We start from the raw sequence: 14087 nt of genomic DNA on the forward strand, positions 1-14087 counted from the left end.
GGTGTAAACCACTGCGCCCGGCCTCAACAAAATCTTATTATGTAAAAAATGCATTTTAAGAGAACCTCCAGGCTTGGCATGGTGACTTATGCCTATAATCCCAGCACTTTGGGAGGCCAGAACAGGTGGATCACTTGAGGTCAGGAGTTCAAGACCTGCCTGGCAAACATGGCAAACCCCTTTTCTATTAAAAATACAAAAATTAGCTGGGCAGAGTGGTACATGCCTATAATCCCAGCTACTCAGGAGGCTGAGACAGGAGATCAGTTGAACCCACCCAGGAGGCGGAGGTTGCAGTAAGCCAAGATCGTTACATTGCCCTCTAGCCTGGGTGAACAAAACAAGACTCCATCTCAAAAAAAGAAAAAAAAAAGAAAACTTCCATCTACCTTACGTGCTTCCACAGAGGAAACGTTTCCAAGTTTTTTCAGAGAAACAAGTACTGCGGTGAAAGATGGGGAAGGCAGAGTCGCTAGCACCTGTCAGGCCTGAGGATCCCTCTTTCCATCGCAGAGACCAAATCACAGTGATTTGCGCCCTCAAACACCTCCTTTCCTTTCTTTCGGTACATCAGATGGTATGAAACCGTGACCCTCTCACCCTGCTACCCGCACACCTCTTTGGTACCGATTTTCTGTGGATAAGACATCAGAACATTTAGTGGAGGCTACTTCTCAAGCATTGTTACAGCGTCTGAGAACAACTTCACCAACGGGGAAGGTGTTTAGCCAGCTTCTTTAGAACATTCTTCTTAGGTCAAAAGGACCACTTGAAGCAAAAGTGCTTTTTGGGCAAAAGACTCAGCCTCACGTTTTATGATTTGTTTTAGAAACCTCAAGTCTGAACAGTTTGCTCCTGCCATGGGTTAATGGCATGGCATGTGTAGAGGCAGACACCCTCCGTATGGCCTCTGGAACAAGTCCCAGCTATTACTTGCTGGTCACAGAGAAGACTCACCCCGAGGGACCAGATTTCCCACACTTGGGAAACCCATATCCAATAGGACAAAACATCCGGGGACTCAGCTCGTTCATTCAGGTTTCTATTTTTATTCAACTATAAGCAAACAGCAGAATTAACGCAATGTTCAGCAACTTCAGACCAGCTTTTCTTGCTCCCAGGAAGAATGATCAATTTAACAGACACAGATATAGGGATTCCTGCTAGGTTGTCAGCCAGCACTGCTGCCGGTCGAGATGGCCATGCTCCAACAACAGCAAAGCCACTCTCACTACTGCTTTTTCCAGGACTGCTCTTTAAAGGGACCAGAGCGAGTTACTGATGCCTACTGAGGCATCTGAGATGCAACGTGTTGGGGGTAAGCTTCAATGCCAGCTTCTGGTTGTCTAGGTGAGTGGTATCACCATAAAACCCCACTGCGTCCCATTCCGGACTCAGGATCACAAAGGCAGAGGCAGCCAACCTTTATTTTTTTTAACCTCCCTTTAAGATTCTCTGATGCTTTGCCCTATCACTGCAAACCTGGTCTTTTTCACCCCAGTTCTTTTCTTCTTTACATTCTGGGTTGCTATTTTCATATTAACAATTTGATGACCCCATCTCAGTACCAAAATATCCCCCAAAATGGAATTCAAATTTGACCAAAACATAAATCAGAGTGAGTGAGTGACTAAAATTATAAAGGCCAGGCAGCAGGAAGTCACCCAAAACCACCATCTGACTGCTCAGGTCTTGCCTGTGCAAAGCGGGAAAGGGAGAAGAAAAATCTATTATACATGCAACACTGAACTGGGGAACATGGCTTGGGGCCTCCAGGACAGACTGACTGTTCTGGTCCCCAAGCTAACCCTCTACTTCCCAGACAGCTGCTCGTACAGTTTGGGCACGTAGTCGTCCCACTCAGCCTGGTAACACGTGCCGGCCACAGGGGCCCCTAGCTCATACTTTTTACGGAAGGACGCCACCTTGAATTTGCCACGGTGGTCTCCAGACCGGTTGCTGAGAATGGGCTCGTCACACTTCAGCGGCCTGTCCTGCTCATAAACCAGCCAGACATAGCGGTGGAGGCCTGTGGGGAGAGACGGGGAAGATGTACACACAGCCCAGCACCTGAGAAGGGGACATCATCTGTTTTTATCCAACGTTTCAACATGGAGGCACCACGACCACACCATTTACAAGGACACCAAGGGTCCAGACAGGTATTTGGTGCAAATTAACATGTAATGGCAATTAACACGTTAATGGCAAAAAACACAATTACTTTTTCACCAACCAAATAGAATGGGTTGGGTCATTTGAAACAGAAAACCACCCAACAGTCCCTGCTGCAACTGGTGTCAAGCCCAAACCCTTTGTTCCAGCCTCTCCTGACCCCTTTATCCTCGCCTCCCATGAGGCTCGGCGCACTTCATCCCACTTCAGGCTCCCAGCGCATCTCAAGTCATGACCCACCATTCCCGTCAGAATACCCATTTCACTTCCATCAGGTGTAAGAAATCAACGAAGGACAAAGCACATCAATGACTGGGGCCCGACACACCACGACTGAGCCTACAGGCTAAAGAACATTTTCTTTCCCCCTCCAAAACTTACTTCCTTAGAAAACTGGAGACCCACTTCCAAGTGACCCAAACTCACTTTAAGCAGCTTTCTACAAGCTTCAATTACGTACTGGATGCAAATAAGCACCATAAGCTTTTATTTTTGAAAAAAGTTGGCTGGGCATGGTGGCTCACGCCTGCAATCCAAGCACTTTGGAGGCCAAGGCAGGTGGAACACCCGAGGTCAGGAGTTCAAGACCAGCCTGACCAACATGGTGAAACCCCATCTTTAAAAAAAAAAAAAAAAAAAAAAGGAAAGAAAAAAAAAAAAGTGGTTTGTTGCCAGGCGTGGAGTGCAGTGGCGTATCTTGGCTCACTGCAACCTGAGCCTCCTGGGTTCAAGTGATTCTCCTGCCTCAGCCTCCTGAGTAGCTGGGATTACAGGCATGCACCACCAGGCCTGGCTATTTTTTTTTTTTTAAGTAGAGACTGGGTTTTGTCATGTTGACCAGGCTGGTCTTGAACTCCCGACCTCAAGTGAGCCACCCACCACAGCCTCCCAAAGTGCTGGGATTACAGGCATGAGCCACTGGGCCCAGCCAGAAAAAAAAAAAAAAAAAAAAAAAAAATTTTTTTTAAAGTTGTTTAAATATTTGCACACCCATGCTCAATGCAGCAGCCAAGAAGCAGAAACAACCCGACTGTCCACTGACGGATGAATGTTCAGAATGTGGTTTACGCACAACAGAATATCACGCAGCCTTGATTTTTTCTTTACTTCTCTGTGTTATTCTAGGACTATTCAGTGTTGAAAAGAAATTCAGACACAAGCTACACCGGAGAAGGACCTTGAGAACATTACGTTAGTGAAATTAGCCAGTCACAAGACAGATGCTTACAATTCCATGTGGTATCTACAGTAGACAAACACTGCAACAGAAAGTGGAATGGTGGTTGCTGGGGGGAAGAGAAGGGACATGGGAAGCTGTTGTTCAATGGGAACAGAGTTTCTGTTGGGGAAGATGAAAAATCTAGAGCTCTGTTTCACAACAATGTGAATGTAGTGCCCGGGCACAGTAGCTCATGCCTCAAATCCCAGGACTTTGGGAGGCTGAGATGGGAGGATCACCTAAGCCCAGCAGGAGGAATGTGACACCAGCTTGGGCAATACGGCGAAACCCATCTCTACCAGAAATACAAAAATTCGCTGGATGTGGTAGCCTGTTGTCCCAGCCTCTCAGGAGCCTGAGGTGGGAGGGTTGCTTGAGCCCAGGAAGTTGAAGATGCAGTGAGCTGAGAACGTGCCACTGCGCTCCAGCCTAGAGGACAGAGTAAGACCCTGTCATAAAACAAAACAAGGCCGGGCGCGGTGGCTCAAGCCTGTAATCCCAGCACTTTGGGAGGCCGAGGCGGGTGGATCACGAGGTCAAGAGATCGAGACCATCCTGGTCAACATGGTGAAACCCTGTCTCTACTAAAAATGCAAAAAATTAGCTGGGCATGGTGGTGCGTGCCTGTAATCCCAGCTACTCAGGTAGCTGAGGAAGGAGAATTGCCTGAACCCAGGAGGCAGAGGTTGTGGTGAGCCGAGATCGCGCCATTGCACTCCAGCCTGGGTAACAAGAGCGAAACTCCGTCTCAAAAAAAAAAAAAAAACCACAAACAACAAAAAAAAAAACCCAATGTGAATGCAGTTAACACTACTGTATGGTAAACTTAAAAACAGTTCAGATGGGCTAGGCGTGGTGGCTCATGCCTGTAATCCCAGCACTTTGGGAGGCTGAGGTGGGTGGATCACTTAAGGTCAGGAGTTTGAGACCAGCTTGGCCAAGATGGTGGAACGCTGTCTCCTCTAAAAATACAAAAATTAGCTGGGCATGGTGGCACGTGCCTGTAATCCCTACTCTGGAGGCAGAGGCGGAAGGATCGCTTAAACCTGGGAGTTGGAGGCTGCAGTGAGCTGAGATCACACCACTGCACTCTAGCATCCAAAAAAAAAAAAGTTAAAATGGTAAATTTTATGTTTTTACAAGAGTTAAAAAAATAGTTTTCAGAAAGCAAGTAAAGCAAGTTATAAAACAAAGGAGAATGGTCAATCAGGACATAAAAACCTCATTAGTCATCAGAGTGACAAACAGTAAAACCACAAAATAGCACCATTTTACACACATTGAAGTATATAGTCAAAAACTCTGACAACACCTAATCCCAGCATGAAACCATAAGGATGTTATATGCTCTATTGCTGATCAGAGTATAAGGTTTTCTTTTTTTTTTTAAGACAAGATCTCTTATCACTGAGCCTGGAATGCAGTGTTGTGATCATGGCTCTCTGGAGCTAGAGTATAAAATTTTCAATCATTTGGAGAACCCTGGGGAAATGTCCAGGACCCAACAATTCTACTCCTCAGTATTCATCTAAGAAAAACGGAAACACTTGCCTGCAAAACAACAAGAATTTGTATGTACAAGAATGTATCGCAGGCCGGGCGTGCTCATGCATGTAATCCTAGCTCTTTGGGAGGCCAAGGCAGGAGGATCATCTGTGGTCAAGAGTTCAAGACCAGCCTGGCCAATATGATGAAGCCCCATCTCTACTAAAAATACAAAAAGTAGATGGGTATAGTGGCGGACACCTGTATCCCAGCTACCTGGGAGGCTGAGGCAGGAGAATTGCCTGAACTCAAGAGGCAGAGGTTGCAGTGAGCCAAGATCGTGCCATTATTGCACTCCAGCCTGGATGACACAGCGAGTCTCCATCTCAAGAAACAAAAAAAAAAACAGTGTATGGCAGGCACCACTCCATTTTCTGTTTCAGTAAGTCTGGCTACCTTAGCTACCTCATAGAATTGAACAGTATTTGTGTTTGTGTGACTGGCTCATTTCACTAACATCTTCTCAGGGTTCATCCTGGTGTCGCATGTGTCCAAATTTCTTTTCAAGGCTGAAAAGTCCTAGAATAATTCACAGAAGTTTAAAAAAAAAAAAAAGGCTGGACAATGTTTAGATATTTATTCATGATATACAGACACTGAAAACATCCCAAATGCCCATCAATAGAGAATGGCTAAATGAACTAGCCTATTTACCAAAGGGAATATTACTGAACAATATAAAGGGGTAACTATTGATGCAATCTGTGGATCAATCTCACAGATACTATCTGGAATTAAATAAACCAGTAACTCTAATTTCTTAAAATATACACTGCATGATACTGTGTTTTTTTTGTTTTTTTTTTTGTTTTTTTTTAGGCAGAGTCTTGCTCTATCACCCAGGCTAGCATGCAATAGCGAGATCTCAACTCACTGCAACCTCCACCTCCCAGGTTCAACCCATCATCCCACCTCAGCCCCCCAAGTAGCTGGGACTACGGATGTATGCCACCTTGCCTAGATAACTGGTATTTTTAGTAGAGACAGCGTTTTACCATGTTGGCCACGCTGGTCTTGAACTCCTGGCTTCACATGATCCACCCGCCTCCACCTCCCAACATGCTGGGATTATAGGAGTGAGCCACCATGACTGGCCCATGATATCATTTATATGAACACAAGAATCGTCAAAGTAACTTATGGAGACAAGAGTCAGAATATGAGTAGCTCTGGGGGAATTTAAGTAAAAAGGTCACATAAGAACCTTATGGGTGATGGAAACGTCATCTATCTTTCCAATGGCTAGTACCTTCCATGCCTTGATCAAATTTGCTGACTGAACTCTCATGATCTGTGCATTTTGTTATATGTAAATTGTGCCATACTACAAGAATATGGAAAAAGCAGAACAATAAAATGAGTTTCTGAGGCTTTTTTTTTCCCTTTTGGACACAAAGTCTCACTCTGTTGCCAGGCTGGAGTGCAGTGGCACAATCTCGGCTCACTGCAACCTCCATCTCCCGGGTTCAAGTGATTCTCCAGCCTCAGCCTCCCAAGTGGCCGGGACTACAGGCGCGTGCCACCACACCCAGCTCATTTTTGTATTTTTAGTAGAGATGGGGTTGTACCATGTTGGCCAGGATCGTCTCGATCTCTTGACCTCATGATCTGCCCACCTCAGCCTCCCAAAGTGCTGGGATTACAAGTGTGAGCCACTGCACCCAGCCCTACTGAGGCTTTTTAAAAAATGAGAACACAGGCCGGGCACGGTGGCTCAAGCCTGTAATCCCAGCACTTTGGGAGGCCGAGGCGGGTGGATCACGAGGTCAAGAGATCAAGACCATCCTGGTCAACATGGTGAAACCCCGTCTCTACTAAAAATACAAAAAAATCAGCTGGGCATGGTGGTGCATGCCTGTAATCCCAGCTACTCAGGAGGCTGAGAATTGCCCGAATCCAGGAGGCGGAGGTTGCGGTGAGCCGAGATTGCGCCATTGCACTCCAGCCTGGGTAACAAGAGCAAAACTCTGTCTCCAAAAAAAAAAAAAAAAAAAAAAAAAAAAATGAGAACACAGATCTTATTGAATTGCTTTATTCTCATGGGTCTGCTTCCCATAATTAAACTGCCTAATTTTATAACTGCCCTAGAGAACTTAATAGGTCCCTGGGAAATCTGTCCCTTTACCTTCTGCTATGAATGTGTGAGAGAGTTTAAAGGCATCTGAAGCTTCTGGGTCTACAGACATGAGCCCGTGACCAACTGTCCATGTCAGGGATGTTCTTGTACCTCTTCATGTGAACTCCTGGCTGGACAAGGTGTACCAAAGTGAGGACTGTGACATTTCCACCAAATGGAAACATCCTGAACTGAATGCCAGGCAATAATAATGCATCTCTCACCATCAGCTTAGGCAGCACTTATCCAACTTGGAAAGTTTCAATGCAGTGGTCTTTCTCTTTCTATCTCTAGATAGTTACATGTATGTTATATATCATAGATAGGACACGATACAATACAATGTGCCTGTGTGTCTTCAATACGGTTCTAGTGAAATCTTCCAAATCTTTTTACAATATACAAGCTAGATGTTTTGAGAAAAAGGGAGCCAAAAAGAGATACAGAAGCCAACCTTATATAGTTAATTTGGAAACTAAGTGATCATTTCTGAAATCTTTTATAGAATTAGAAACTTCAAGATCACCCCAGGCAAAGGCCTAAGATAGTTTAACTGTGTATTCCACCCACTGAAGCCCCAAAAAGCCAGGCCGAGCTTTCTGTAACAGTGCTTCCCTCTCACTGACTTCCCTGCTTGCTAAAGGGCTAGGGGTGGAAAGGCAATTCTATACCAAAGGTCCATCTGTCCCGAACCCAAGGCTCTAGCCACCTGACACTCCTGAAGGTCTGAATGTGCCCTGAAGGCCCTAGAGGTGAGCTGAGATGCTATCTCCAACAGGGTGAGGGCTCTCAAAACAAAAGAAAAAAGCTTTCGGCCGGGCGGGGCATAGTGGCTCACGCCTGTAAACCCTTTGGGGGGCCAAGGCGGGCAGATCTCAAGGTCAAGAGATCGGGACCATCTGGCCAACAAGGTGAAACCCCGTTTGTACTAAAAATACAAAAATTATCCAGGCATGGTGGTGTGTGCCTGTAGTCCCAGCTACTCAGCAGGCTGAGGCAGGAGAATTGCTTAAACCTGGGAGGCAGAGGTTGCAGCAGTGAGCCAAGATCACACCACTGCACTCCAGCCTGGTGACAGAGTGAGACTCTGTCCAAAAAAAAAAGCTTTGGGCCACTCCTAATGTGCATCCAAACTCCCTGCCCAACCTCCCACCAAAAACAGTCTTTACTAACCTGTGCCCTTGGGAGGCCCCGAGCCCACGTAATCGGAGAGGACTGTGCCACTGCTGATGTCATTGCCCTTCATGTTGACCACCAGGAAATGATGCCATTCTCTGCATGAAGAAACATGGGGCGTCAGCACCACAGGAGTTCAGGGGACATTCACTGCATGGCCAGCAAATGTGCATTGAGAACATGCTGGGTGCCAGGCCACAGCCACAAACAACAGTCCTCACTGTCTTGGCCAGCACGAACCTCATGTGTTTGCAGAAGAGCAGATCCAGCCCCTCCCACCCTCTGACATTTTCTAAAGCAGGGGTCAGCAAACTTTCTGTAAAAGGCCAGAGAATGTGTTAAGCTCTGGGGAGCCACAGTCTCTGTTGCAACTATTCAACTTGGCCTTGGCAGCATGAAAGCAGCCACAGGCGACAATTAGCTGTGCTCCAATAAGACATAACTGATGAACGCTGACATGGGAATTTTGTATAATTTCCACATGTCACAAAGATTAATTCTTCTTTCAAGGTTTCCTCAATCATTAAAAAATATAAAAACCCGGCTGGGCATGGTGGCTCACACCTATAATCCTACCACTTTGGGAGACTGAGGTGGGCAGATCACCCGAGGTCAGGAGTTCGATCGAGAGCAGCCTGGACAACATAGTGAAACCCTGTCTCTACTAAAAATACAACAATTAGCCAGGCATGATAGCATATGCCTGTAATTCCAGCTACTCCAGAGGCTGAGGCAGGAATCGCTTGAACCTGGGAGACAGAAGTTGCAGTGAGCCAAGATTGCGCCACTGCACTCCAGCCTGGGTGACAAAGGGAGACTCTGTCTCAAAAAAAAAAAAAAAAAAAGAGGCCGGGCGCGGTGGCTCAAGCCTGTAATCCCAGCACTTTGGGAGGCCGAGGCGGATGGATCACGAGGTCGAGAGATCGAGACCATCCTGGTCAACAAAGTGAAACCCCGTCTCTACTAAAAATACAAAAAATTAGCTGGGCATGGTGGTGTGTGCCTGTAATCCGAGCTACTCAGGAGGCTGAGGCAGGAGAATTGCCTGAACCCAGGAGGCGGAGGTTGCGGTGAGCCGAGATCGCGCCATTGCACTCCAGCCTGGGTAACAAGAGCGAAACTCCGTCTCAAAAAAAAAAAGAAAGGTAAAAACCATTTTTTAGCTCATGGTGCTCTACAAAAACAGGCCACAGATGGATATGGCTCTCAGACGCCCACTGTAGGGGACAAAAGGGCAGGAAATGTACTCTCTGGCTTAAGCATGAATGGGGCCATCCCAAACCGGTTCTGCTTCTCCATGTCCAGCAAGGGGCTTATATTTGGTAAGTGATGTCTGCATGACCTGCTCTTCCCCATCTTTCCCAGCTCTCACCTGTACTTGGGATCCTTCCTGCTGGGAGCATCCGGGTCTGTCAGCACCAAGGTGTAGAGCTTCCCTGAATCAAGACCATCCCACGAAATGCTAGTGGGTCTGTTCTTGACCTGTGTGAAGGAACCAGTTTGGAGTTAAAAAGTCAGAAATGCTGAAGAAACTGGTTGGGCACAGTGGCTCACGCCTGTAATCCCAGCAGCTGGGAGGCTGAGGCGAGAGGCTCACTTGAGGTCAGGGGTTCGAGACCAGCCTGGCCAACATGGTGAAACCCATCTCTACTAAAATACAGAAATTAGCTAGACATGGTGGTGGGCACCTGTAATCCCAGCTACTTGGGAAGCTGTGGTGAGAGGATTGCTTGAGCTGGGGAGGCAGAAGCTGCAGTGAGCCAAAACTGCCCCACTGAACTCCAGCCTGGGTGGCAGAGTAAGACTCTGTCTCAAAAGAAAAGAGATGCGGAAGAAACCAGTACTCTTTCTTTGATCTGAGACTCTTCAAAGACAAAACAGAATAGATTTTGAATAAAATCAATGACTCTGTATTGACTCTGAGAGCCAGGAGCTAGAGTTTAATACACATTATTTATTTTATTTATAATCTTTTTTTTGAGACCAGGTCTTGTTCTGTCACCCAGGCTGGAGTGCAGTGACGCTATCGAGGTTCACTGCAGCCACTCCTCCCACCTCAGCCTCCTGAGCAGCTGCAAGCTACAGGCCGCACCATCATGCCTGGCCAATTTTTTCTGGTAGCGTTGGGGTCTTGCTATGTTGCCCAGGCTGTTATTATTTCAGTCCCAACAACACCATGGGGCTAGTTATCCCAGCACACTATGAACAGAAACAGATGCGGCCGGGATTCCAACCATGGCACTGAGTCCCCCTCTCCACAACACCCTTACACTGTCTGGAATGACAGGGTTTCTGGATTTGGTGATCAGGAGGTTACCTGGGGCCTGCTAAAGTGAAATCTGCATTAACTAGACGTTTCAAAGTGCAGAGAAAAGGAGAAAGCGGGGGGGGGGTGGGGGGGGGCCGGGGAGGGGGGACAACGACGACTGTGTCAGACGGGCACTTCGTATTTAAACATCCAAAGCAATTTAAATTCTGTGAACATCCAAAACAATGTGAGGTCAGGGCAGTTCGTTTGACACTGCTGCCCGGAGCTTCATAACCAGCTAGCAGTGGAGTCTGCAAATCCAGTTTTTTCACTTTCAGCAGCCCCAGCCGTGGGCGTGGGAGGCCAAACAGCAAAACTAAACCGTTGCCCTCCAGCGTTCCGGCTGCACGCTCCGGACCGATTAAACAAAGGAGAAAGGGTCCGCGTGCTCATCGCCAGTTACATAATGCGCCACAGGCTCTCGGGTGGGGCTTCTGCCCTCCAACACAAGGCCTAAAATACTGAGGCTCCAGGAGAGGGTCTGGGGGCGTCCGGGCGGCCACAGCCTACCTCGTCCCGGGGACGTCCCTCTCCAGGGCCCTGCCCCAGGGGGGTCCGGGCTGTCTCCGGTCCTAGGCCCCTCTTGGGCCCAAAACCCGGGAAAAGTGAATCAATTGCTGCAGCAGGACGAGCCTGCCTGGCCACGCCACAGGCCGGGTTCTCAGTGCTCGGAATGACCCCCGGGCATGGGAAATAGATCCCGGGACCCTCGCCCTGGGGGGCCTCGACGCACGCAGGCTGAACCTCCCCACCGCCCCTAACCCTGTCTCCTCCCGGTCCGATCCAGGCAGTCCGCACAGGTCGCCGCGCCAGGCCGCTGGCTGCAGCAGCCCGCCGCCCGGGGTACCTGGGTGGGCGTCAGCACTTTGCCCAGCTCGTCCACCGCCGCCCCGCCGTAGGTGACATGCAGCGGGTGCTGCGGCTGCTCGTCCACTTCCTGCAGGCTCAAGGGCCCGGACCACTTGCTGAGGTCCACCGGCATGGCGGGGCCGAGCAGAACGTGCAGCCGAAGAGTGCCGCGGCAGGTCAGGTGCGGGCTGCAACGGCGACACGAAGGCCCCCCACACACTGGCCCGGGAAGGCGGGACCCAACGGCAAGAGAGCGCACGCGCCGCCGCCGCCGCCGCCCAGCTCCGCCCACCGCCCTCTGCCCTCTGATTGGCCGAAGCCGGCCGAGCAGGGCCTCTGGTGCTCCCGAGTCCGTGCAGAGCGCTCCGAGTGGCTGCCGAGTTCTCGCGAACTCGGCCTGCAAGGCTGCGGTTTCAAGAACCTGGAACGGGTTCGCCTGGGAGAGAGGTTCGTGCTTCAGAAAGCGTCTTAGGGAAAAAAAAAAAAAAAATGCAATTGAGTTCGTCTTGATTGCGTTTTGGTTTTCCGAGTTTTCTGCGTGATTCTTTTCCGAGTTTTCTGCGTGATTCTGTAGTCCACTTTCCAAATTCAGAAATGTGGCCTGGCGCGGTGGCTCGCGCCTGTGTTCCCAGCACTTTGGGAGGCCAAAGCAGGAGGATCGCTTGACCCCGGGAGTTTGAGACCATCCTGGACAACGTAGCGAGACCCCGACTTTGCGGGAAACTTGGAAAGAAAAAAAAAAAAAAAGCCTGACACAGTGGTGCATGCCTGTAGTCCTAGCTACTCTGAAGACTGGGGCGGGAGGATCACTTGAATCCAGGAGTTTGAGGCTGTGGTGAGCTATGACCTTGCCACTGCACCCCTGTCTGTGCTTCAGAGCAAGACCACATCTTCACACATACAGCGAATTCAGAACAAGAAACAGGAAGGCCTTGCCTTTCTCTTGCACTAATTGCAACGAGCCAGATTCCCGTTTCCTTGTATTTTCACAAGTGATCATTTGTCATGGTAATTGCCTGGTGACAGCCCCTGAGTGAACTTTTGAGCATTTAAATAAATGGGGAAATGTATTTGTCTGTTTTTTTCCACGGACAAATACATTTGCCCATAAATTTAAATATATTTACTCATATATTTGATCCCACTCGCCCATAATTTTAATACAAATACATTTGCCCATAAATTTAAATATATTTACTCATATATTTGATCCCACTTGCCCATAAATTTAAATATATTTACTCATGTATTTGACCCCGGCTTGTTCCTCACAAAATTCCTGAGAAATTTTTTTTTTTTGAGAAAAATTTGTAAACCGTATTTATTAATACCAAAACTGCTCTTACTGTGACCACCAACTGCTTGCTTTTTGCTGAATATAATAAGCACTATATAATAGTTCTTATCTGTTTTGATCCTTGGCCTTGATAATTCCTCCCATGGAATAAAAAGTTCTCTTGATTTCCATTCTTACTGGGACATAATACAAGTTCATTAAAGAAAAAGAAAAAAACCCAAAGAAGTAAAAATTTTCTTCTCTCTCATTACTTTGATATAAACGTCAGTAATCATTTGGGGTATATCTTTCATATTTAAAAATACTATGAGTATAGATGATTTTGTTGTTTATTCACCAAAAGATTGCATTGTATCCTACCATTATAAAATAGTCATCAAAAAATAGGTCGTCAGGCAGTGTGCAGTGGCTGAGGCCTCTAATCCTAGCACTTTGGATGGCTGAGACAGGAGGATTACTGGAACCCAGGAGTTCGAGACCAGCTGGGACAACATGGCAGAATCCCATCTCTACCAAAAAAATGCAAAAATTAGCCTAGTATGGGGGCATGCACCGGTAGTCACAGCTACCAGCAAGGCTGAGGCAGGAGGATCACCTGAGCCCGGGAGTTTGAGACTGCAGTGAGCCATGGTGGCGCCACTGCACTCCAGCCTGGGTGACAGAGTAAGACCCTATCTCTACAAAAATAAAACGCAGCAAAAAAGTCTTCAACATTTTAATGACTTATTCTTTTCTAGATGCACCACCATTTATTCACCAAGCCTCTTGATGTACTCTGTTTTGTTCATTGCTTTCCTTTGACAAATGTCACTGAAATGAACATCCTTATACGTATATCTTTAAAAACTTGAAGGACTTTTAGGAAAATTTTATTACATGGTAGCTTTTATTAATTAGGTCAAAAAATACACATTTTTTTGTTTGGTTGTTTGTTTTGAGACAGAGTCTTGTTCTGTCGCCCAGGCTGAATGCAGTCGCATGATCTCAGCTCATAGTAAGCTCCGCCTCCTGCGTTCAAGCAATTCTGCCTCAGCTCTCGAGTAGCTGGGACTACAGGCCTGCACCACCAGGCCCAGCTAATTTTTGTATTTTTGGTAGAGATGAGTTTCACCATGTTGGCCGGGCTGGTCTCAAACTTCTGGCCTCAACTGATCCGCCCACCTCAGCCTCGCAAAGTGCTGGGATTAGAGACAAAAGCCACTGCTCCTGGCCCAAAAATTACATACTTTAAAGCAGGAGTCCCCAAACTTTTTACACGGGGGGCCAGTTCACTGTCCCTCGGACCGTTGGAGGGCCGCCACATACTGTGCTCCTCTCACTGACCAGCAATGAAAGAGGTGCCCCTTCCTGAAGTGCGGGGAGGGTGGGGGAGAAATGGCCTCAGGGGGCCGCATGCGGCCCG

At 47.7% G+C, this 14087-nt stretch overlaps 1 protein-coding gene across 1 annotated transcript; it reads right to left on the reverse strand.

Annotated features, from left to right (window-relative positions):
• Positions 1 to 1029: 1029 nt before the first annotated feature.
• On the reverse strand, positions 1030 to 11663 carry PEBP1 (phosphatidylethanolamine binding protein 1). The gene is made up of 4 exons (XM_039472336.2): positions 11387 to 11663; positions 9604 to 9713; positions 8229 to 8329; positions 1030 to 2029 (listed from the first exon to the last, which is right to left on the reverse strand). Exons 1-4 carry the CDS (start codon positions 11519 to 11521, stop codon positions 1812 to 1814), a joined length of 564 nt encoding a protein of 187 aa, XP_039328270.1. The 5' UTR covers positions 11522 to 11663; the 3' UTR covers positions 1030 to 1811.
• Positions 11664 to 14087: the final 2424 nt, after the last annotated feature.

This window comes from Saimiri boliviensis, chromosome 7 (genome assembly GCF_048565385.1).
Source record: "Saimiri boliviensis isolate mSaiBol1 chromosome 7, mSaiBol1.pri, whole genome shotgun sequence".
Lineage (NCBI taxonomy): Eukaryota > Metazoa > Chordata > Mammalia > Primates > Cebidae > Saimiri > Saimiri boliviensis.

What these genes read in the sequence shown, in the direction of transcription:
- PEBP1 (XM_039472336.2), bottom strand. Translation starts at nt 11,521, where the DNA reads ATGCCGGTGGACCTCAGCAAGTGGTCCGGGCCCTTGAGCCTGCAGGAA. An exon ending in AAGTGCTGACGCCCACCCAG is followed by an intron (nt 9,714 to 11,386) that starts GTACCCCGGGCG and finishes TCCTTCACACAG; the next exon opens with GTCAAGAACAGACCCACTAG. An exon ending in GGGGCCTCCCAAGGGCACAG is followed by an intron (nt 2,030 to 8,228) that starts GTTAGTAAAGAC and finishes CTCTCCCCACAG; the next exon opens with GCCTCCACCGCTATGTCTGG.